General features: G+C 44.4%; 1 protein-coding gene and 1 long non-coding RNA gene across 6 annotated transcripts in view; both read right to left on the bottom strand.

Moving 5' to 3' along the window:
• Positions 1-1,756: 1,756 nt before the first annotated feature.
• LOC116276574 (uncharacterized) lies at positions 1,757-14,811 on the bottom strand. The gene is made up of 4 exons (XR_012066336.1): positions 12,063-14,811; positions 10,216-10,353; positions 5,027-5,208; positions 1,757-3,049 (listed from the first exon to the last, which is right to left on the bottom strand). It is a non-coding gene; the product is annotated as an uncharacterized lncRNA (long non-coding RNA).
• Positions 14,812-17,628: 2,817 nt separating this feature from the next.
• Positions 17,629-24,237, bottom strand: part of SPPL3 (signal peptide peptidase like 3) — a 115,621-nt gene continuing 109,012 nt past the window's right edge. For all 5 annotated transcript variants that reach the window (XM_072953186.1, XM_072953190.1, XM_072953191.1 and 2 more), the window contains 5 exons: positions 21,691-21,797; positions 21,077-21,240; positions 20,135-20,334; positions 18,963-19,072; positions 17,629-18,219 (listed from right to left, as the gene is read on the bottom strand). In XM_072953186.1, coding sequence (XP_072809287.1) covers positions 18,148-18,219; positions 18,963-19,072; positions 20,135-20,334; positions 21,077-21,240; positions 21,691-21,797 — 653 coding nt within the window. In that variant the 3' untranslated portion in view covers positions 17,629-18,147. The remainder of the gene's footprint in view (positions 18,220-18,962; positions 19,073-20,134; positions 20,335-21,076; positions 21,241-21,690; positions 21,798-24,237) is intronic.

Raw genomic sequence — 24,237 nt, forward strand, 5'->3', positions numbered from 1 at the left:
AAGCCTGGCAGTTGTGTCCTCAAACAAATTACCAAGAGAAATGTTGGGCAGGGCGGGGCTGAGGACAAAGGCTAGGGCCATCCCTTTGCTCATTGGGATAAAAGAGTCATTCAGCTCATTGTTAATCTACTTCATTCATGATAGCTTGCTGCCTTGATTTCCCCACCTTGACCCAGAGGATGGAGAATCTTTCAAATGCTTTGTTGAAGTCTACACCTAGACCTAGTCTGGTTCCTGCCCCTCTCCTATCTTGTGGATTGACTTGAGTCGAGGCTTAAAATGGCACTGCTTTTTATTTGAAAACAGGCTGAGAGTTTGGCCCACGGAGTCATTTAAAAAATATATATATATATTTTTAATTGGAGTGTATATAGTCAGTTTACAATGTGTCAACTTTTGGTGTACAGCACAATGCTTCAGTCATACAGGAACATACATATAATCATTTTCATATTCTTTTTCACTGTAAGTTACTGCAAGATTTTGAATATAGTTCCCTGTGCTATACAGCATGAACTTGTTGTTTCTCTATTTTATATATAGTAGTTAGTATCTGCAAATCTCAAACTCCTTTCTAATTTATCCCTTCCCACCCCTTCCCTCCCCAGTAACCATAAGTTTGTTTTCTGTCTGTGAGTCTGTTTCTGTTTTGTAAGTAAGTTTGTGTCTTTTTTATTTTATTTTTTTTTAAGATTTCACATATGAGTGATCTCTCTCTGACTTACTTCACTTAGAATGACATTCTCCAGGTCCATCCATGTTGCTGCAAATGGCATTATTTTATTCCTCTTTAGGTTGAGTAGTAGTCCATTGTATAAGTATACCACAACTTCTTTATCCAGTCATCTGTCAATGGACATTTAAGTTGTTTCCATGTGGGGTGCATGTATCTTTTTGAATTAAGGTTCCCTCTGGATATATGCCCAGGAGTGGGATTGCAGGACCACAGGGTAAGTCTGTTTTCAGTCTTTTGAGGAATCTCCATACTGTTATCCACAATGGCTGCACCAAACTGCATTCCCACCAGCAGTGTGGCAGGGTTCCCTTTTCTCCACAGCCTCTCCAGCATTTGTCATTTGTGGACTTTTGAATGATGGCCATTCTGACTGGTGTGAGGTGATACCTCATTGTAGCTTTGATTTGCATTTCTCTGATAATTAGTGATATTGAGCATTTTTCACGTGCATATTGGCCATTTGTATGTCTTCATTGGAGAATGGCTTGTTTAGGTCTTCTGCCCATTTTTGGACTGGGTTGTTTGTTTTTTTTCTTAAGTTGTATGGGCTGTTTATGTATTCTGGAAATGAAGCCTTTGTCAGTTGCATCATTTGCAAATATTTTCTCCCATTCCATAGGCTGTCGTTTTGCTTATGGTTTCCTTTGCTGTGCAAAAGCTTGTAAGTTTAATTAGGTCCCATTTGTTTATTTTTGCTCTTATTTCTATTGCCTGGGTAGCCTGCCCTAGGAGAACACTGCTGAGATTTATTTCAGGTAACATTTTGCCTATGTTTTCTTCTAAGAGGTTTATAGTGTCTTGTCTTATGTTTAAGCCTTTAAGCAATTTTCAAGTTTATTTCTGTGTATGGTGTGAGGGAGTAGCCATTGAGTCTTTTGTTGCAAGAGTGTTCAAGAAAAGCTTTCAGATTTGAGAACACAGGTTCACAATGACTGAGAGGGTAGTTTTACAGTGTAGCAGTTACCCTTTCCCTCAGAACAAGCATCAGCTATATAGTACAATAAAGTAAGAAAGTGCATATATGTTTAAATGAATATTTTAATTGTATTTTAACTCCACGAAGACTGGTAAATTGTCTGTGGAGAACATGAAAACTCAACAATCCTGAACAGTGCCTAAAATTCATTTGATACTTTAAATAAGGCATCTTTATTCCCATTCCAGATTAAGAAACTAAGGCTCAGAGGGGCTCTAAGGCAAGGTCACATGGGACTGTGAGAGGGCTATGTGCTGGCAGGTGCCTTAACACACAGTTCCCCTCACTGCTAAGAACATCTTGTATGTTGCTCAAGCCTTTAAATACCACTTCTGTGCCTTCATCCAAATTTTTTAGCTTTAGTTACTCCACTGGCTAGAACAGAACTCTTATCTTTTCCTTATCTCAGTTGTAGCAATTAACGGTTGAGGTCAAAAGCCAGAGTCACCTTCTGGTCCCCACCTTCTGCATCTGATGTGGTAGCAAGTTCTGGCACTCAGCATCCTGAGGCTGGAATGCTGGCCAGGGGCCACCTTGTTGCCCTCTGCACACCCACTTCCTGCCTGTCTTCCATTCCTCACGAGGCCAAAATCTGTGGCACAACACCTGGCCCAGCTCGCGACTCCTAGTCTCAAGTCGGGCTTCCTCTCCCTCACTGGCTGCCACTCCTCTGTCTTCTTTAGGGCAAGTGAGAGCCCAGGACTCAGTGGGGACTGAGCGAGCTCAGAGGCTGCCCTATTTCAGGACCCCCGCAGGGCCTCTTGTTTGCCTGTGAACCAGTGGTACAGGAGCATAAAGCAATCTAACTTCCCTGATGAGGAATAGTTTGCTGATTCACTCTTTACTGAGAGTAACTTTAACCTAGAGGCTATGCTCCAGGAAGGAGAGAGTTCCTCCTGAAGATTCACTGAGGTTAAGAGGAATACAGCACCCTGTAAAACGCCCTGATTGTTATCACCTTTTCTGTTCCATCCAATTTTTCTATAAAACCTCAGGACCCCAAGCCCAAGATGGGCTCAGTCTTTAAGGCAGCAGCCTGCTGTGACTCCCTTCGCCGGGCAAAGCAAGAACGCCGCTATTTTCTTTGCTCCCAAAACTCTGCCTCTTAAGTTTGAATTCGCTTTTCCGGGTACAGACTGATTTTTCAGTAACAAACCTTGGGCCCCCCTTCTTTTCTAAGAAGGGCATTTCTGCCTGAGCCCCCAGGGTCTGCCGCGCCGGAGTGGGGAAACGGGAACAGGACAGATCAAGCCCCAGCAGCCGCTGGAATCTCCTTGCTCTGGGGACTTCTTCCTTCTGCTTTCTGGCCCCAGCCTGGACCTTTGACTCTGACGCATCTTTGGGAGAGAAAAGACCACTGTTAGGACTACAGCGACTCCTCGGCCGAGACTAGGGGAAGTTTCCCAGCGACGACTGAGGCCCCTCGACCGTATCTGGGGATTCACCTGGCAGGCTGAAAAATCCCCATCTGTTGGGAGTCGCCTTCTTTGAAAGCGACTCCTGATTGAATAGGTGCCAACTGGATAGGAGGTCATCGGCTTAGAGAACTTGGAAGCCCCTTGGAATCTGTACTTATGTTTTGAATTCCTGCTGGCATTTGTCTTCTGTAATCGGTTATCTGTAAAGCCTGCCTCCGTGATCTGAAATTTCGGTCTAGTGCTTCCACCAACCAGTAAGTTTTGAATTTATACGAGCCCTTTGAAGTTTTCTGTGTGCAGATGTGTGCATAAATTGACAAAATGGGTGGTACCGTTTCAATTCTATCAGACAGTCCCTTGGATCTGTTTGTGTTTTTGTGTGTATGGCCATGTGAGCTTTGAATCTTTTGTCTCATGTTTTGTGATTACCCTTCTGTCTTGTAAAATGGGAATTTCTGGTTCTGTTCCACCACAGAGCCCTTTTGGCTGAAGTCTGTCTGACTGGAAAGATTTTAGTTGTACAATCACTTAGGAGAATGGCCTTTGAATGGTTCATTGCTTATACATGCTTGTAAGTACTGAATGGCCAAGTTGGGGTTCTTTTGACACCCCAAAACTAAATTTTGAGCACTCAGTTAAAACTAGCAGTCTTCTATGCTTGCAGTTTACTGGAAACAACAGTGGTGTTTTTCTTTTATTCTAAAATTAGATTAGCATGGAAAAATATTTGTTAAGGCTAACTCCATGGAGCCTTTGAACTGGAGAAGCATCCAAACTGTTAATTTTAGAGAGCTCTTAAACTACCGCCCCTAACGTAACTGGCACACGGAAGTCCCCGGAGGCCTCAAGCCCAGCGTAGCCTCCTGGAAGGCCTGCGGTGGGAGGCTGCTAGAAGCCATGCTGTATGAGGTGCCTGAAATTTTGAACACTGCTCCCCTCTACCCTTTCAGTACTCATTCTAGTACTCTTCTGAACTGCCTTTCTACTCAGAAGGCACTATTACATGGGAGCATGCGAGGTTATAGGCAAGCCGTTTCACGTCAAAGGCTTGTACTGAGGGCCACAGTTAAGAGAACTCTTTAGACCCAGGGAGGATCCTCAAAAGAGTCTGTACGTGGATTACCACAATGAGAGGGCACTGGTCTGACTAAGCTGACCGCGGCTGATACTGAGAGCCTGACAGGAATTTGGGGGGAGGGGAAGTAAAACTGTCCAACATGCTGGAATAGGTGTGTCAGTCCTTTGATATCAAGGACCACCCAATTTTTTGAGGGAAAAGAAAAATAAACAGAAAAACCTCCCCTACTTAAGACACTTTTAAGTACTGAGGGAAAATAAAACCTTTTTTCTGGCCTCAAGGGAAAGAAGTCATCCAGGAAGAATGTACCTTTCTATGCCTTTGAAATGCAAATATTCTACCTGGTCTTCTCCCTGTCTCTGCCATCCTTTTAAAATGCAAATTTTGAGAAAGTGGGTAGGTAATTTGGAACTTGGCTTGTCGAGGATAAATAGAAATCTTAAATGTCTTCCATAGAAATTAGTAAAAATGTTTAGCCATCTAGACAGGCAACTTTGATTTGTTCCATCTGCCAGAAACCCAATTTGAATCCAAACTCTTCTAACTGATGGGTTAGATGTTGGGTTTTATGTTATGTACCCAATCCGTGGCTCGCATTTTGGAATGAGAACTATGAGGTCTCTGTGCTTTGTGTGTCACAGACGCATGGTATTGACAAAACTGATTTGTAAAAGAGCTCTATTTAATTGACTTAAAGAAAATTAAATGCTTATATAAATAATCAGAAATATAAAAGAAACTGGCTACTGCAGAGGCCCTTTGTAAGAGTCAGTTCGTTCAATTTCACTGTGCATAATAAGCTAGTTAAGGAAGAGTACCTGACAAAGCTCCTTCCATCTAGGCTGGAGACAGTCCTTAAATTGTGTCTCTTCCAGTATGCATAATCTTCTGGTTGCAGGTCCTGGGGCATCGGATCTTTATCCAAAGATATTTATGAGATAAGCTTCAGAAACAAACTTAGAGTGTCCTTTTAATAGTTCTGTAACAAAACAGCAAAGAACTACCTGGGAAATGAGTCTTAGGCCATAAATGCAGACCTCCATTAACAAAACTAGAATTTAATATTCACTGAAATATAATTTTTCCTCTCTAAAGTTACCCTCATTTTTATCAAATGTAGCCAAATCAAGCTTAATCTGTCTGCAAATTAAGTCTGATTATGTGATCGTCTAGGCTCTTTTAAATTGGCTGTGCCACAACTTTTCATAAGGTGTCTCAGGCTGAAATTTTTAATACGGTCTCCTAGGGCCAGGAAAGCCATGTCAAGGGCTTGTCACAGATTTTGCCTTACAGACTTAGGTACATTCTTCTCTTTTCAAGGTCCCCCAAATACCTTGAGATTCCTATACCTGTTAGGAGGTGGTCTTCCTAACTTATCTGATAAAGCCACTAGGAACCTTAGAGAGAAAAGATAACCATTCCAAGTTGGCTTACATAGGTATAATTTACCAAATTGCTGTGGATCATAATTAGCTTAAGGAGAAGGTTTTTTTTTAAAGTATCTGGAAAACAGAGATTAAAACCAGTTTAAAAAAAAAAAGCCAGTAATATTTCAGGCAGGAATCATAAAAATTACAACCATTATTTACCAGTTCACTCAGTCCTATGTAACTAATCCTTTTTCTTAACAGTTTTATGAACCCATCAGGTTTCTATTAGAATTCTTTAATTTCTTACTCAGCTCAACATTATGGTCTGAAAGTTAACACAAATTTGTACTTATTAAAGAAGTCTTTTCTATAAACATTCTTGAAGAGGTGGCATTTTGCAAAGGCATCAGAGTAAACCATATCTATGAATGATAAAAAAACTTAAGGCACAGTTAAAAAACCTTATTAAAATGCAACTGTGACAAACTTGGGTACTGCTGTGACATACAGTATTTTAAGATAAAAGCTAGAACTATGATTGATAGCATTTTGCCAGCATATATCAGATGTCTTTTTAAAGAATTCCATAATTTTTAGAATATATATATTAATAACATTTTTCCTAATATAACTTAAGAAGATTACTTATTTGACAATACCTCCCATGCAATTTAACATACCAAATGAACCGAATTAGTTTAATATCTCTTTTGGGGATGTTTCAGGGGCCCCTTGAAGCACCCCAAAGTTAGCCAGAGGTCAAAGAAACTTCATTAAAATTTGATATGAGAAATTTGTTTAAAAAAATATATCAAAAGGGTTTTAAAACACTTGGTCAGATAGGCTCATAGATCATTGTGAAACAATACTTATTCCCTTAGCCAAAGTGATAAACATTTCAAAGGCAAATATGGAAAGTTATAACAGGTTTATGATTCTGTGATAAGAGGACAAATTTTTCATAAAATGTTGATCCATTTTTGATAACAGAGAAAAACTAAATTCAAAGGTTTGCACCAGCTTACTTTTAACAACCAAATCCATTTACTTATTTAAATTAAATCTAAATGTAACCAATCCTGATGATGCACAAAGCTCTCTTCTTAGAGTTCCTTTTCCACAAACCTTTCATCACTTTCTGTATCCATATTAGTTTGTTCCTTATTTTTCTCCATCTGGAAACAACCAGCTAAAGGATAAACCTACTTTTACTTTCCCTTAACAAAATGCAGTTCCATTCCTCATAACTTCTTTACTGAATCACATATCCTACTTTCCTACTGTATACTGAAATGTTTATTTTTCCTAGTAGCTTTAAAATTTTTAAATAGAATCCTCAACTCTTAGAAATTGAGATTTTTAACGAAAACTAAGAAGTAAGCAATTATGAACTGTTTTTTACATTAGTATTCTGTTGACTGGCAAACAAACATCAATAAATTTCTAAACAAGTTTTCTTATAGAAAATATCTCATTTTGGCACTAAACATATTAATATTCCTAGATACCTTTAGTTTCTCTGCAAACGGAAGCCAATACTATGTTTGGGAATAACCTAACTATTCAATAAACTTCCGTCATTTAACTTAATTTAGCACAACTCTGAAATTTCAAGTTATTAAATATCTAGAGAAATTATATTGAAGTAGACATCTCTAAAATACATTACTCCTAAAGAATTCATCCAAAGGCTCTTATCTCATTTGCATTCAACCTACTTTTAAAAATTTCACAATATCATTATTTTTCTTGCTGACAAATTTGCAACGTATAGTAAGATCTTATTTGACTTCTACTAAACCTAGGTACAACAAAGGTGTTATACTTAATGTTGATGACTAGGAAGACATATCTACATTAATTAAGTCGCAAACTTTAATACGGGTATTGATTTAATATTGAATAGTTTCCCAGTTCACAAGAACCTGAAATTCATTCTGGCCAGTTTCCTTTTATATTTCTATAAAAGAATTTATATAAACTTAATTTTCTCTAGGGCAACTAAGTAGAGCTCATTTACAAATTAAATTTGATAATACCATTCAAAGGTAAACACACACATAGACATATGGACATCCAGACAGATACAACCAGAGATCCCATAGCTCCACTTTGTAAACTTGGTCAAGAGGTCAGGCACTGCAACATAAAACTCCCTAGTCTTCACAGCTGGAATAGGCTAAATTTAAAAAGCTGCCTTTTTTTCTTTCTGCAGTCTCAGGAATTAGAGATGGTCTGGATAAAATAAATATTCCTGAGAGCCCTGGTCCTAAGCCGCAGGGCAAAAAAAGCAAGTTCTCCTAGAAGGACCTGTGACAATATTCTGAAAACATTGTCTAGGTCTGCTTTTAGTATCTGGGGGAAGGGGGGCTTTCAGTATTGCCCTGTGGCACGACAGTCCACATACATCGCCTCTCAGTACAACTAAAGGCGTAAAGAAGTTACTGTTTTTAGGAATATGGACAATAAAGTATGGGGGTCTGGTACTATAGAATGACAAATATTTTAATGAGTGATGCAGAATGTATTCTTCCAATGTCAGCAGAATCAAGTTCTCATAATTCTTTAAGTACTAAGCCTAGCAACTTGTCTTGTTCAGCATCATCCTCATTAGGAGTCACGAACTTTATACGGTGAAGGAAATCTCACTGGTCCTTCAGATCTAGAAACATTTCTCCCTTAAGAGTAAAGGAAATACGGGCTTCATAAGTTTCCAATAGATCTCTGCCTATCAGGTGAACGGGAGCCCTTTTCTACTAGAAAAAGGGGTACCTTCCTTTATGTTCCCCTAAGTAGAATTCTATAGGTAATGATTTAAAAGCCTTAGTAGCTGCATTAGAAACCCTTACCACGTGTACTGAGGAATCCTCTGAGGCAAAGGTCCTTTAATTTTGGTAGGTTTCAAAACTGAAAAGGTGGCCCCTGTAGCTATCAGGGCTTTAATTGTTTTTCCTTGTAGAACCATTTCTACTTTTCCTAGGTGTCAGAGAGAAGGGGAAAGACTCCCCAGCCCTATTCTTGTTTAACTCGTAATTCTGGTCTAAAATCCAGTTTTCCTTCTAGGCTTCTGCCTTCTTAACTTACAATTCATTTTCTGATGCCCTGGTTTTCTGCAGTAAACTTTGGTTTTCTCTATCAGTTGTGGATTGAACGGGGATCTGTTAAACTTCAACTGGCACTGAGTACTTAATTGGTGCAGCCGTAAGTTCATGATTTTTGTGGTTATCCCCCTTCTTTCTTTTTAATGTTCCTGAAAAGTTGGCCAGCCGGTGTAACAAGGGCGTTTGTAGGTAATGCGGACCGCCCTAGATTGTCTTTTGACTAGAGTAGTCAATTCCTCATCTAAGCATTCTAAAAAGGCAGAGTTAATTAAAGGATCATTTTGGTGATTAGAGAATATTCAGGTGTCAAGCCAGAATACTGCTTAATGGTATTTTCAAACCTTTCGTAGGAGTCTGGAATTGGTTCATCGGGTCTTTGCTCTCACTGCTGAATCTTTGTCCAATCTACGGTTTCTGGAAAAAGCTCTGGGATATGTTTAAGTAATTTTTGAGCTAATTCCTTGCATTTTAAGTGTGAGCCTGTGGACTATGGAATTCAAAGTCCTTTAGAGGTAGTTTCCAATATGCTTTCTCTGTCCATTCCCTTGCTGTGCTTTCAGAAATCGATATAGATCTGAAAACCCAGGCTTGTAGGTTCCCGATGGTTAAACTCAAACTCCTTGGCAAATCCCAATGGATCTTGACTTGGACTGGGAAATTCCTTAGCCAAGGCTCTAACTTCAGCTTGGGCCCAGGATGTGTACATAAGCACTAAGGACAGTTCACCTCCCCCTGTAGTAAGTTTCTCCTTAAAGGGAGCTATCATCACTTCTGATTTTTAATCCTCCTCCACCAGGGAAGAGGGAACAGCAGGAGGTGGAAGAGACGCAAGAGAAAAAGACAGTGTCTGGACCAGGCAATTCAGATGGGAGAGGACACGCAGGGGGAACAGAGGGAGAGTGTGTCAGTGCTAGAGGCCTTTTTTTAGTTCTGGTACAGTTTCAAGCAATTTCTTGGTTTCCTGCAAAGAAGTTACTTCATCATTTTCTCTTTAAGAAGCTTCTAAATACCAAATAAGCATTCCATTCAGTCTATTTGATCTTATGGCCAGCCTTTTCTAACTGTACACAAAAACATCAATTTTGGAGTATCGAAAGAACCCAAATTTGGCCATTTTAGATTGAGATCTCCTGTAGTAGAATTCTCCCCAGTTAAGGAGGTGCTTGCAAGTACGAGCTCTGTGTATCAATCTGGCTGGGGTGTTAGTTGGAGGTTGGTTTTCTGACACCCCTCATTTCTGTTTGAAAAACTCTATTTCTCATTTTTCAGTTGAATTTGTTTGGGATAAAATTTCACTTTTATCCCTGGCAAATTCTATTCAGGTAGCCAAACTGAGAAAAAGTGTCAGCTCAGCCTCTTACCTAACCACTCAGTCCAGACCCTGGTATCTTTCAACCAGCCCCACCCAGGACATCTCCACTGGGTGGGTATTTCTCCCCAGTATCTCTCAACTGGAGGGCGAGGTACCTGGATACACTGCCCAATAAAACTCAGGATCATCAACCATGGGAGATCCAAGAACCAGAAGAGACTCACCCAAATTCGTCAGGATTCCCTGAGGAGGGGGATGGGCACAAAGGGCCTTTGCTGGTACCAAGGCTCCGGTTCCTTGCAGAGTTCAGGTGAAGGAGAAGTCTGCTCTGGGACCCTTCGTGGGGTCGCCAAAACTGTCAACTGAAATAAAGTCACACAACGTGAGAGTTGTGGGTTAAGTTTTATTTGGGGCAAAATGAGGACTATAGCCGGGAGACAGCATCTCAGATAGCTGTGAGAAAGTGTCTGAGAGAGGCAGGGGGAAGTCGGTGTTAAGTATGATTTCAGTGAAGCGGGGCACGTGCAGTCAAGCACACATCTGGGCAGAGGCTTGCTGCTAGTCACGAGGAGCAGGTGTCAATGTTAGTGATTTTAGTGATTTTCTAGATACAAGGAGACACAAGAATTTGGGCTTATAAACCCTTCTCCTCAAAATATCCAACTATTTGAAGGCCTGTTCAGCCAGTTTTCCCAGAACACAGGGTGCCTTATTCCTGACCTCCATCCTGAACTCCTTTCAGGGAGTGCTGAAAGCTGCTGCAGCTCGTGAGTCAATCCAAGCAGAGGTAGATGGTAGGTGCCAATTTTTACTTAGCACTAGAAAACCCATAAAACCATTACTATTGACATCTGCTCTGGCCATTAAGGAGAGAAATGCATTTGAAAATCAAAATGGAATAACTAGTTCAGACATTCAAGGTAAAACTAGGCGACCAGTGTAGGTGTGATTTCAGACACGTTTGTGTGTTGCTGAGAACTTGAGTTTTCTGAGCTGTGTCAAACCTGGGACGCCACCAGCCATTCTCAAAGCAGTGTCTGCTGGCAACTTGTAGTTGCAACCTTTTGGCTTTAAGTTCTCTTGTACTCATTAAGTTTCTAGACAATGAAATTCCTTTAGATCAGATATTAATAGAAAACAGAAAAAAACTAACTGTAGTAGTCATAGCTCCTATTATGTATATGTAAATACCACATCAAAAGTTGGCATTAGAGAACTGGCTACTTGGCTATAAGTCTCTGTTGGGTGATGTCATTCAAAGTTCCATCACCCCCATTTCTGGGCTCTCAGATGTCTGACATTCTTTGCTGGGTGTGTTTCCCCTAACAAACAGCCCCAGGTAATGCCTACCTTATCAGAGTCAAAACCTCTTACCTCACCTACAACCAATCAGCGACTTGTGCACAAGCCAGTCAGGCACCTTGTGACCCTACCTTATAAAACTCTTCAATAACTGGCCCTCACCAGTCATCTGTGTGGCCGGCCATTGTCTGCGGCAGCGCACCCTAATAAACTCCCTTCTATTCCCATACTTTATCTCTGGTACATTCTTTTACCAACCTGTGTGTCACTGGCTCACTGACCCTGCCACCCCGTTGTGTCCCACAACAGTCTTCCCAAAGCAACAAGACTTCCCGAGAGGTCATGGTAACTCAAGAGATAAAATGAATGATGACAGTAAGTAAAGGGAACACAGGGTTCCTGGCAGTGTTAGAGACCCCAGTAACCGGAGCTTCACAGGAGCTCTGGGTACAACTAACTGTGGGGTCTCAGTTGGTGAATTTCTTAGCCACCTACTCTGTTCTAAATTGTAAATTAGCCTCTTTAAGCAAGACCACCATTCCTTTAGTGGGGGTACCTGGGCGATCACAACACCAAAGTCTCTTTAATGCGAGAGGCTTCTAAGGGAGCCTCTCTCTGCTGAACACTAAGGTCTGAGGAGGAAGGCAGCACTGCAAAACCAAATGGCCTCGGGTATTTCACTTTGCCTCCCAAGAGGGAACTTGTACTGGGATTCACACTGCCTGCCTGTTGTACTTTTGTACCTGATGAGTCTAGAAATGTTACTTACTTTTAAATGATATGAGATCTCAAATTCAGAGCAAGGAGATGCAGAGGCCTGTGCATCAGAGGTGAGTGTCAAAGTCTCCGACTGGTTTTCAGGTGCCCCAGATGACGCCCCAGTCCAGGAGCAAGCAGCCAGAGGAGAACAACGCCCGTTTCCCTATTTCCATAGAAATGGAAAAAATTAACCAACAGCGGGGATTTGAAGGAGCACAAACCAAACTAATAAGCTGACTTCCCGATGGGAAACTGTGTGCTGATTCATTCTGTGCTGAGAGTAACTTTAACCCAGAGGCTGTGCTCCAGGAAGGAGGTAGCAGGCTGATAATCTCAGAAGAGTGGACAGACCCTCCAGAGTTCCTCCTGAAGATTCACTGAGGTTAAGAGGAATACAGCACCCTATAAAGTGCCCTGATTGTTACCACCTTTTCTGTTCCATCCAGTTTTTCTATAAAACCTCAGGACCCCAACCCCAGCTTGGGCTCACAGTCTTTAAGGCAGCAGCCTGCTGTGACTCCCTCTGCCGGGCAAAGCAAGAAAGCCGCTGTTGTCTTTGCTCCCAAAACTCTGCCTCTAAGTTTGAATTCACTTTTCAGGGTTTAGAGGCTGATTTCTCAGTAACAGTGGCAGGTTTTACAGGCTTGACCCAATAGGGGACAGACTTCTTGGAACTTAAACTGGGCGGAATCCAAACAAAAGGAACTCAGACAGGAGGGCAGAGGGCAGGGCGCAGCCATTCAAGGAAGGACGGCAACTGACACCAGGACGGCAGAAGATTCAACTCCTGGTAGGCCTTGAGGATTAACATGGCCAGGAGGTTTGACTTCAGAGAGACCTTAAGCTTCATTGTGTGCTCACAGTAACAAATTAGCGTGGTAAGTAACATGCCCACGGGCACCATGACTGTCCCAAGGCCAACCACAGAAGGTCAAAGAGTGGGAGGTGGCCCAAATTCCTGGGAATCCCAGCCCCTCCCCGAGGGTAGTTGGAATGGTCCTCCCACTAATAAAAACTGGCAACCCCATGCCCTGTGGCCACCTCTCTTGCTCCCTCTTTGGAGACGGCCTGCACCCTGTCTGTGGAGTGTGTACCTACTTTTACTTGAGCCTGAGCACCCAACCCCCACACCTCGTGGCCTTTCGAAACAGCCTACACTCTATGCAGTATGTATCTCTCTAAATAAATCTACCTTTACTCAACTGGGGCTCGCTCTTGAATTCTTTTCTGCACAAAGCCAAGGACCCATACCTGGCAGGGCACGTCCCAGGGGCCCCACTGAGACCTGGGACACGGCCCTCCTCAAGCCCCACATCCGTTTTGCCTGCATCAGAACCATAGCAAAGCCTGCCTCTTCCACGTGAATCTTTAATAACTCAGATACCCAAGATCTCCACAGCACAGTGGAGGGGTCACTGCTCCAGCTGCATCCAGTTCAAACTTCACAATGGGCCGCGGGACCCTGACAAAGTGCCCGCTAACTGCTGGCTTTAAAGTCAGGCTTCCGAACCATGCCTGGCGCTGCTTTCAGCTGTCATTGGTACGTCTGGTCCCGTGCTGGCCTGTGTCCATCAGGAGTACTGGGCTTCAGCTGCACCAATGGTACAGGAAAAAGGAGCACTTATTGTTGGGCCCACTCATGTCCTTCAAAGTCCAACGACTCCCATTCTTGGGCTCAGATCTATGTGATCCCTCAACAGGTAAAGTACATTCTTTACTGGGCATGTTCCCCCAATAAACTAATTGTCCCAGGTAATGCCTACCTTATCAGAGCAAACCCCACGGCCCTTGACAGACCCTAAGCCTCTTTCCTCACCTACAACCAATCAGACTTGTACACAAGCCGATCAGGCACCTTGTGACCCGACCTTACAAAACACCCCAACAACTGGCCTGCAGCGCTCACACACGCACCCCTTGTCTGGCCAGCTGTTCCTTATGACGGTGTACCCTAATAAACTCCTTTCTATTCTTGTACTTAATCTCTGGTAAATTCTTTTACCAACTCGCGCGTGTCACCATGCCACCGACTGGCTGCCTTGTCGTGTGCCCACAACACTTACGAACCTGCTTTTAACCTTCCCCTGGCAAGACGCATCGAGTCCTACGAAGTGTTCCCAGCCTCGCCTTTGCTGTTTGCCACTAGGCCCAGCGTCGCACACAGAAAGCTGTGGGTGGTTGCTCTGTGCTGCGGGGCTGAGTAACCTCGCGGGGGGACGACCACCACCCTACTTTCCCCACAGGCCACGCCAGCTGGAACAGGCCTGCCTTATACCACGAGGGCAGGGATCAGGATGTCTGGTTTTGTTCCAGGAGCACCCAGTGCCAAACACAGCTTAGGCTGCAACGTGACTGAGTTACCTCAGATGGATGGGAAAAAGAGGGCTTTGAATTCCGAGGGAAAGGTGGAGGAGGAAACAGATTGTGGCTTGAGACAGCCACAAGGAGTGGGAAAAAGTACTGTCCTGGGAGAGGCTCCTCTCCACACACATGAGAAGTTGGAGTCTGAACCCAAAGTTAAGCGTTTAAGTCTTGCAAGTAGAAAACAGCCTGCAAATTGTGTAGGAATGGAAATAATTTCTGGATTAAAAACAAACAGGCGGAGGGTATAGCTCAAGTGGTAGAGCACATGCTTAGCATACACAAGCTCCTGGGTTCAATCCCCAGTACCTCCTCTATAAGTAAACCTAACTACCTCTCTCCTAAAAGACAGTAATAATGAAGTTTTAACCCCCCCCCCAAAAAAACAAATAAACAACTCTTACCTGGCTCATCCGTCCCAGAAAAGGGAAGGGCCCAAGTTCTACGAGTAGAATTGCGGCTCTTCAGTACCAACTCCTGCGGCAAGGCCGACACCTGAGTCAGGAGCCAGGGAGCTTGCAGAGATTTCACTGCTGGAAATTGCTAAAGAAATGGGAGTGAAGGCAGGAAGTTGTCCGGGCCAGAATGCACGGGAAGACCAAAGGCAGAACGGGCTGCTTCCCTCTGAGCCTGTGCTGCTGCTGCGGAGAACTGCACAGCTGATACTCACATGTGCGGAAAACTGCCACGTTCTGAGGCGCTGACGTAAATGTTAAGCTTTATGAAACACACACATTGACATACAGCACTGGAACTGGTCGGCAGTAATGTGACAGCTGCTCTGCAGACACGGCAGATTCTATTTTTAACACTTTATTGGCAAAACAGGACTCCCTTCCCTCCACCCTTAGAAAACAGAAAAGCTGTTTTTCTTCTGAGTAACATGACTTACCTGCCTAACTAAGGCCTGTGCTGGCATGCCGCAAAGGCAACTCACACCCCCGACCCCCACCCCAGGTTCCCCCAGTTTGAACTGGTCTCACACAGGGAGCTGTGTGGCTGTCTCATTCAGAAGAGGCATAAGCGGTAATTAATTGTAATGGAACATGCTAGGCTTTGGATAAATTTTGCTGTCCTATCTCCATTAGCTCAAATTACAAAGAAGAAAGTTACTGTCAATAAGTGAGAATTCCAACATGCAGACTCTTTGTGGGAAGATCCTCAGACCAGGGAGGGAGGGTGGGGGTCTATGCTGGAACTTTGTCAACATTTCTTTCCTAATGCAAAAGACTTCTTAGTTAGAAAACCCCCAAACTCAAGAATCTGAGAAACCGGGAAAAATAAGATGAGGAGGTAAACACACCAGGCAGGGCAGAGAGGCGAGAGGGAGGCTGTAAGGAGAAACTAAAAGCACGTGCTTTACCTGCAGCTCCCCTCAACCTTTGCCGGTCAGGAGAGCACTGCACGTCACAACCGGACCAAGTCCAGCGTGTCTGCTGTCCTTAATTTAAAACAAAAGGGGTGTTTGCAGTTCCTCTGCCAAAGTTTTAAGGGCTTTGAAGACTAGAACTGGAATCCAAATTATATTCAGGAGTCATGCGTGCATATTTTCAGCTCTAAACCCACACAGAAGTGAGGATGACAAAAACTGAACATTCCTTCTGTCTGGAATTTAGTTTTGTAATGAAAAGTTAGAAATATTTTATTTTTGAGTATTTATGAATAGTTAGAAAAATTAAAATGACAAACTGCCAGGACATTATTTTTAACTGTTATTGGCACTTACCCTTAATCAGAGTCGTTCTGGAAAAGTCCCTCCACCCCCTGCCCCGTTGAGCCGTTAGCATCCTGCAGGGCTCAAGTACAGCCACTAAGCAGGGGGTACAGGGGTGTACTTCTGGTCTTCACCAAACCTGGAGGCTGTTTTGAGTTGCGTGGCCAGCAGAAGCCTCCGTTCTCTGACGTTTGTAGGAAGAACCAGAGCTGCAAGGGACCCGGTCTAGAGACCGACAGGGGCTTCCTGTCAGTCCCCTGAACAGGCAGAGCAGGCAGGAGGTGACAGGAGCTCCATTTGGTACCAACAACCAAAAGTGAGAATAAGGTAACAAAAGCTAGAAGGAGTCATTTGTTTAAAAAAACCGAAAAACCAAACCAACAAAACCACCAGCCCACAACAGGATCTGAACACGAGGGAGGAGTGCGGCGTCCTGTCCACCTGGGGCTCCCCACTTTCGAGCTCCGCCCACCACCCCTCCCAGCGTGTAGTCGCTATGCAGGACAGGGGGAGGGTCACCTGCTTCAGGAAGAAACCAGGGCATGCAGGCCCTTCTCCGACCCCTGCTCTCAGGTGTGCAGGCCCATCCCAGGTTTCTCTCTGCCTCCAAACAACAGACGATCTCGCAGCTGTGGCTGCTTCGACAAAGGCAAGCGGACATACTCACACGAGGGACCGCCAGGACACGGCCCTCCAGCGGAGGCCACGGCACACAGTCAGTCTAAGGGTCACGGCAGCTTGCTCGTCCCACGACTCCTGGAACGCAGGGCCCATCTCGGGGAGTGTTTGACATCTGTCCCCAGTACCCAGCTGTCACCACAGGTAAGCCCAGACTATAATCACAACAGCAAGGACAGGATCATGTTGCTTTTTTCCTTTTTTTTTCTTAAAGGAGTTAGGGCATGGAAAATACAGCACACCAATGAAACAAAAAATGCCAAAAAAAAAATACAAAAAAATAGAAAATAGAAAAATGTATTTACAAGTAGTACATTACTATGATCCAAAAGCACAAAGACACCTGCTGCTATAATACATGCATTGGTTCAAGAAGAAATTACCAAAAACCCTGCAAGGGAGAAGCCTGTAAAAACAAAAAAAGGGCCAAAAAGTTTTAACTTTTCATCCCTAATTTGCTACACTGATCAAAACCAAATGACAGTCCCCTAAAGTCCATGAGTATATCAGTACAAATACTATACTGGTTTTTAACTGCACGTTCAGTTGTGGAGGGAAAGACAGCAGCTTATCCATATACAAGGAAGCCAGAGTGAACTGCTCTACATGCTAAAAATTACAGCAAGCCCCTGTCTGCTACACAGCATGATCTTAGCAGTTTTAATTTTTGTTTATTCATATATATTTATGTGCATGTGTGTGTATGTATGTAGGTATAAAAACCGTGCCCTCGTTCACTGCCAACACGATATCTGGGTGGACATGAACTCATTACAACAAATTCTTATGTGTATGTTGTAAGAAGTCACTCAATGTCTGTGGATTTAATAAGTCACTTCACACCACAGAAAATATTTAATAAATCCAAAAAAAGGAAAGAGGAATATAACGACAGAAGAGCTTCTGTCTTAGTTCTCTGAAACTGAGTCCCCCATAGGAAACTGGTCCCAAAGTTCTTGAGGGTTCACTGAAGAAACAAATTTGCTAATGTTTTTCATCATTTTAGTGTTCAAAAGATATAGAACGACTCTTGGTCATCAGTTTTAAACAGTCACGTCTCCATCCCCCACAGGTAACAGTCTGGTGCAGATCCATAAAAACAGGGGAGGACGGAGCGCTGGGGAGGGCCTGTCACTCCAGGAGGGGTTGCACCTCTCCAACAGCAGGGAGAGAGGAAACCACGCAGGGCTCCAGCACCTCGCTCCTGCAAATGCAAAATCCGTTCACACGTCAGTCCTTAGACAGGTATGTCTCCAAGTACCAGGCCAGCTCTAAGAGGAAACAAAACCACGCGTTGACAGAAAAGGACAAAGAGGCCACTCTGGTCACTCTCTGTGATCCATCATACTTCCAGGAATCGGGAGCTGCTGGACTTGGAGTGGAATGGCTCAGACCACATCCGCCGGAGGTCACCCTGGGAAAGAAGGAACACGACTAAGTTACAGGTCTAAACACGAGGCACACATATCTACAAGTCCTTTCTGACTCCTGGTCTCTGGTCAGACTGCTTCTGGGAGAATCAAAGAACATTCGAATTTTACTCACTGAAAAGTAACCCACCATTCTTTGAAGAACTCACTAGAAGAGCTCTCAGGCCCCTTGAGCAGGGAAGGGCTTTTACCCACTCTGTCCTGGTGGCAGGGCTATCACTTAGGGCGCAGGTGACCTAGGCAAGTTAATTAACCTCTGTGTCGGTTTCCTTATCTGCAAAATGCAGATGATAATTTAAATCTTATAAATCAGATAATGCTCTTAGTTTTAAAAATACATTTCTTAATTAGTCCAAACTTTAATGCAGAGTATTAGAGCTGTTGAGGGCAGCAGGGCGCTGCTTTAAAGAGAAACAGGAAGTCTCTGCGGTTGGGCCTTAGGGATTTAACTGGCCCACGACCAGGTGCTGCAGGGGTCTACTCGTCAGTATTTTCCGCCAATGGCCGTAAGAATCTGGAAGAGGCTGCTAATATTAGGTTAGCAAAAATAAACCAACAAACCCTCCTAAAACAAACAAAAAACAGAAATGAAAACAAAAAGACCCCACTATCAAGATTAAGAGCTTAGAGTCTTAAGCAGAACCACCTCCAACAGGAAGAATACGTACCCAAGTTCAGGGTCAATGCCACGTCATTGCTTTCACTGGTTTACAAGTGCTTTTCTCACCTTTAAATAGGCCATTGTGAGGAGTGGCAATAAGGTAAACGGCACCAAATAGAGAAGAGCGGGCTGGGCTGCACGGTGGATCCGGGACGCCACAGTGGCCGTGAGCAGACCTGCGGGGGGAGAGTGACTCCCAGGGGCAGCCCCGTGAGCACGGGGCCTCTGTCCCCGGTTCTAGGCACAGTCTTCAGACTGTGTAGCACAACGTGACACTCCGTCCAACGGTAGGGAGTGAGATGCCCCCGCCTGAGCAGGTAGAGAAACAGGGAGCAGCAGTTTTTAAAAACCTACAATTCCAAGGACCCATGAGTGGCCCAAGTCCCACTCTGTGCTCAGGTCCCTGGCTCCAGCCCTCATTTCAACCCCACGTGCGCCCAGCCCCGCCCCGTCTCCTGTGGTATATGATGTCAGACTCGGAGGCAAAAGACTTGGGTTCAAGTTCCAACTCTGCTGCTCACAACAGCTACGTAACCCTGGCAAAAGCCTTTCACGTCTCTAAGCCTCGGCCTCATCTGTCTAAGGGGGTAACACCAGCTGCCCTGCCCCTCTCAAGAGTGTTTGCAGTGGAGTGGAAATGAAGCCTGGCCTGTGGAAGTGTGACGTGCCGATGTTAAGGAGGAGGCACGGAGGTGAGAGAGCTGCTCTTTTCCACTCACTTGGACGGAGCTGCTGCAGGACAGGTTTCTACTGTTCCTAGCGAATTACAACCGTCTCTTCCTGTCTGCCTGTAACAGAGCTGGCTAGAGAAAGACTAGCACAGGAAGAGTGAGATCAGAGATGACAGAAACGTTAGAGCAGATGAAGGGGAGGTATCTGTCTAATAAAGCAGGAAATAGATATGACATTCATTACACTCAAGCTGAAGATTTAACTAAGCACAGGCTGATTCACAATCATTGTGTGGTAGGTGTTCTAAACCTCGAGGTCTGACCACACTTTTCCTCTAGTGTTCTTTAGACAGATTACTGGGAACTGGGCAGGCTGCTGGCCAACACAGAGAGCATCTCTGATCTGAAGGGCCAGTGTTTCTGTTTTTCTTTGTGGTTGTTTATAACAGCAACCAGAGTTACTGTTCTCCTTGCATCTAGTATCTGCAGCTGGAAGATCTGATTTAGTTCCAGGGGTTGGAGGAGAGCCAGAGGGGAGATCACGTGCAGCCTCTGTGGTTCTCTTACCTACAAAGTATCCAATGAGGGTGCAGTGAAAGTAGGAAACCTTCTGCATGCGTCCAGAGATGTTGGCGGGTCCAGAGGCACCACACGAGTCACCGCTGGCTTGCTTTTTGTAGTTGTCATAACGAAGGACAAAGCACAGCAAGAGTCCAGGCATCACGATGTCTCCAATGCCCAACATAGAGAAGTGACTGCCAGTGGAGCTGGAATGTAGTGTCACGTGTCAGCGGTGCCACCCTCTACAACCCCCTTTCTCCTGTGCAGTCTGTTCGCTTTCTATGAAATCAAAGAACTATTCTGAACGAGAGACAGAAATCTCTACTGGTTTAACAAAACTAGGTGTTTTTGTTTGTTTTTTTGAGTTTAGAGATTAAAATCCCAAGAGTACTGGCAAAAGAGGTCTTCAACCCCACCCCTCAGTGATTCAGGAGAGCGCCACACGACTGACTGCGGAAGACTGCCTCCTGTAGAAACGTCAACCAATTCACAATTTGTCACACATTCACTGCTAAGACTTCAAATAAGCACCTACTACCAGACGTGGGAGATTAAAGCAGCACATTAATTTTTCCAAGATTATAGTTCCAGGAACTGTATAATTTTAGCATTAGGACATATTTTCTTACAAACGTCTTAGAAGTAAAAAAGATCCAGATTCTCCTGCTGATGGCCTCCAGCCAACTCTGAACTATGGCAACAGCAGTGACATATGGTTGTTTGGTAACATTCAGCAACAATAAAAAGCAGCACCTGTAGCACTTAATGATCAATCTCTGCAAGTCAAGTCAGTGTTCTCTTCCTCACTGTAAAATGGAGATGACTCACACCCCTTTTTCCAGCCCAGAATCAGAATGCTGATGACAAAGACAGACTAACGGAGGAACAGGGGCAGGGGAAGTCAGTGTCTTCATCATCACAAGACAAGGCCTGACACACCAGTCCTACCTCGGGAAGACCAGTTTTCCAGGCAGAGACAGGCGAGGAACATCACGTCCAACGTTGGGCCCCAGGTGGAGCTTCCGGGACAGAACGTCAAGGGGATTGTCAGCCGGCTGCGTGGCCACCTTCACCATGACGTTGCTATTAAAGATGTAGGCGGAGAAAAACACCTGCCGAGTGGAGAGCGACCTTTAACACAGGTAGCTGGAAGCACCCTCATCTCAGCACCAGCCCTCTTTGTTCCTAACAGAAGAGTCTCAGTCCTACATCATCAAGCTTTTTTGACTGTGTGCTTTGAGGAGGAAGAAACTCTGCTCCTGTGCGTATCTGCAGATTTCTTCTCTCCACACCCAAGATGAACCCCTTACGGTAGAGCCGGCAGCGCTCCCAGGGCGGAGAACCTTGCCTGCCCGCTCCCAAGAGTCACACACGTACTATCTACAGTAACAAGTCTCAGCAAACGAAGGCGCGGACGGCTGCCTGCTCAGCTTTTAACAGGTACAGTGCAGGACTGGAGGAGTGGTATTAGACGGGAGGCAGACTTTGAATACTTACAGTTAACAGTTTTCAGGAGTTAATGTTCCAAAGAGAGCGGCAGCCTTGGGGAAACAGACACTCACCCAAAAGACATCATAGATGAGAAGCCCTGAGAGAAGCAGGCAGGAGACCTTGAGGCTGGGAAGGCGGACGAAGGCGATCATGGCGACACAGAGACCCATGGCCAAGGCTGGGGAGGAGACAGCAGTCAGTGTAGAGCAAGGTTCAGCCTCTCTCCACAAGCTGTTCAGCTCATAGACCTAACAGAGTCGAAGTCCTTCAAAAGATCAGGCAGTGCTAAGTCCAGTCTAAGACATTTACACCCTACTCTGCTGCAAAGTGCCCAGTTAGTCCACTGTGACTGGTTGGAATTTGAGGAAATCCCTTCTCTCGTGCTGTAAATGGTACTCAAACATCGAAGACCCAGGAGACTCTCCACTTTGAATGATACAGCTCTAAGCCAAGCTCAGTTCGGGACCTCACAGTCCTTGCTTCCTGCCTCCCCCATCACTGCGGATGCATCACCCTTGCTCCTTTAAAGCTACTCACACCCTAGATCACATCCTCTTCATTTACTTAAGGATGCTCGCTGTTCCAACAATTCATTCCTCTCTCCCTGTCTTCGTATTTCCTCCCTATCCTTATACCAATCAAACTCTGACGTAGGATCTTTTTTTCTTTCTTTTTTTTTTTAAAGTTATCTCTCAACTAAAATCTTTTCAACTGAAACGTAGGGTCCCTGAAGGCATGGTTCCCTGGAGTCTACATGGAGTCTACAACAGGCCTGGCAGATGAGTGGTCTCTCACTGCCTTCAGTTCTCTCCCTCCCCTCTTCTGAAAACACAAGTCTGATCAGGCCACGTAGCTGCTTACAGACTCTTCCCACGGATTCTGTCACGGTGGGACGGAAGTGGAACTCCTGGGCCAGGCACTGGCAGGATGTACAGGAGGGCGTTCCCTGCTGTGCAGCGCAGCAACCCCTCCTGCCCTGAGCCTGCACTTCCTGCTGCTCTGTTCTCTAGCCTCTCAAATATGATCACACCTCTCAACACATCCTATGTTTTTTCATGCTCTACACAAAAGGCCCTGTCCTGGGCTTCACCTGGCAATTCATCCTCATTCTTTAAGAGCCATGTCAGAAAGCCCTTGCTTGGGGGTCTTTCCTGACCTAACCAGAGTAAGCTGTTTCTGATTTGTGATGCCACTGAACTCTGAATCTCCCTCAACTCATCCATCCACTCTAATAATAGTGGGATTATATAAAAGTAAGTTCATTCTCTGAACTAGGTGCTCCTAGTAGACAGAAACCATGGCTCATTTTTTCTGTGGATCCCCAGCACTTAGTAGACATTGAATAAATATCTGCAGAATGAATGAAAAATTATGTTTTATCAACTTCAAATTTCAAATTATAATTTCTAAACAAAGTAAGAAAAGCAAGTAAAGCTATGATACAGATGCCTCTCATTTTAATCAAACTGGCAGTAAACTGTCAGTATGTGCAGCAAGGTGGGCAAACAAAGCAGCCTGGCAGACCCTGGACACTAATATTTAATGAGTTCCTACTGTGGGTATGGTGTTGCATAAACAAGAGAAGAAAAATTATTCCTATCCCTACAAGAGAGAAGGGCTGGGAAGAAGGCAGCAGAACAAGGAAGAAGAACCAACCATCTCTACCCCCATCACTGCTGTCCTCAAGCATCCACTGAGGTCCACAGCGTGTACTGCGATATGAGTTTTGGACTGATGCAGTCAAGACATAACTCCTGACTTTATATATTCTAGGATGCCCATTTTACTAGGGTCTCCTTTAATTAAAAAAAAAATTTTATGAAAACAGAACCAAACTGGTAAAATGTATGCAAATTCATGCCATTTGAAATGAATGTAGTGAACTGTATTAACCAGTTAGGATCAGTTAGGCTTGGCAGGAGACTGAAGCCTTCAAGGTACAAAGGGACAACTGAAGTACAGTGCTGAGATGTGCCGAAGGCCCATGTCACAGCCAGTCCATGCCCATTTTTAAGTAACGGGATTCCCCATTATAGTTATCTTAGGAAACCAATGTTTGCTGTGTTGTGAATCAATACACAGGATGCTGGCAGGGGTAAGCTCAGTGGGCCGGAGGAACAACTGTGGTAAGCGGTGGGTGGGAGGCCCTGGCACAGTGGCTGGGACTGACGACCAGACAACAGGTCAAAAATGCTGGGTGAATGCCGGCTGGGGCGATGGCGGTAGGGCAGCAACAGCTGATCTGCTCAGGAACCTGCAAGTGAGTATGTGGAGAACAAAGTGTCAAAAGAACAAAGGAAGAAATGAAGGCCTGAGATGGACAGACAGGAGTGTGTGGGCAGTGAGGGTCCGGGGACTGACTGACGAAACCAGGAGAGGAATATGGAAACCGAATGGACAGACAGGCCAAAGGGCAGGCTTCCAACGTTGCACGTATATGCCTCTGCAACTCATGCAGGTGACTGGTCCCCGAAACACACTCTCTGCTATTCATCTAGTCTGCCTCTCTTTTTCTTCATATTTTCATTCAAGTAATCCTTAAAAATCTTACTTTCTCCTTTGGGCTTTTCCAAGCCAAAATGAAGAGAGGTGGTAACTTCCCTTGTGATACGCTGCTT

Source organism: Vicugna pacos, chromosome 32, assembly GCF_048564905.1.
Source record: "Vicugna pacos chromosome 32, VicPac4, whole genome shotgun sequence".
NCBI classification, from domain to species: domain Eukaryota; kingdom Metazoa; phylum Chordata; class Mammalia; order Artiodactyla; family Camelidae; genus Vicugna; species Vicugna pacos.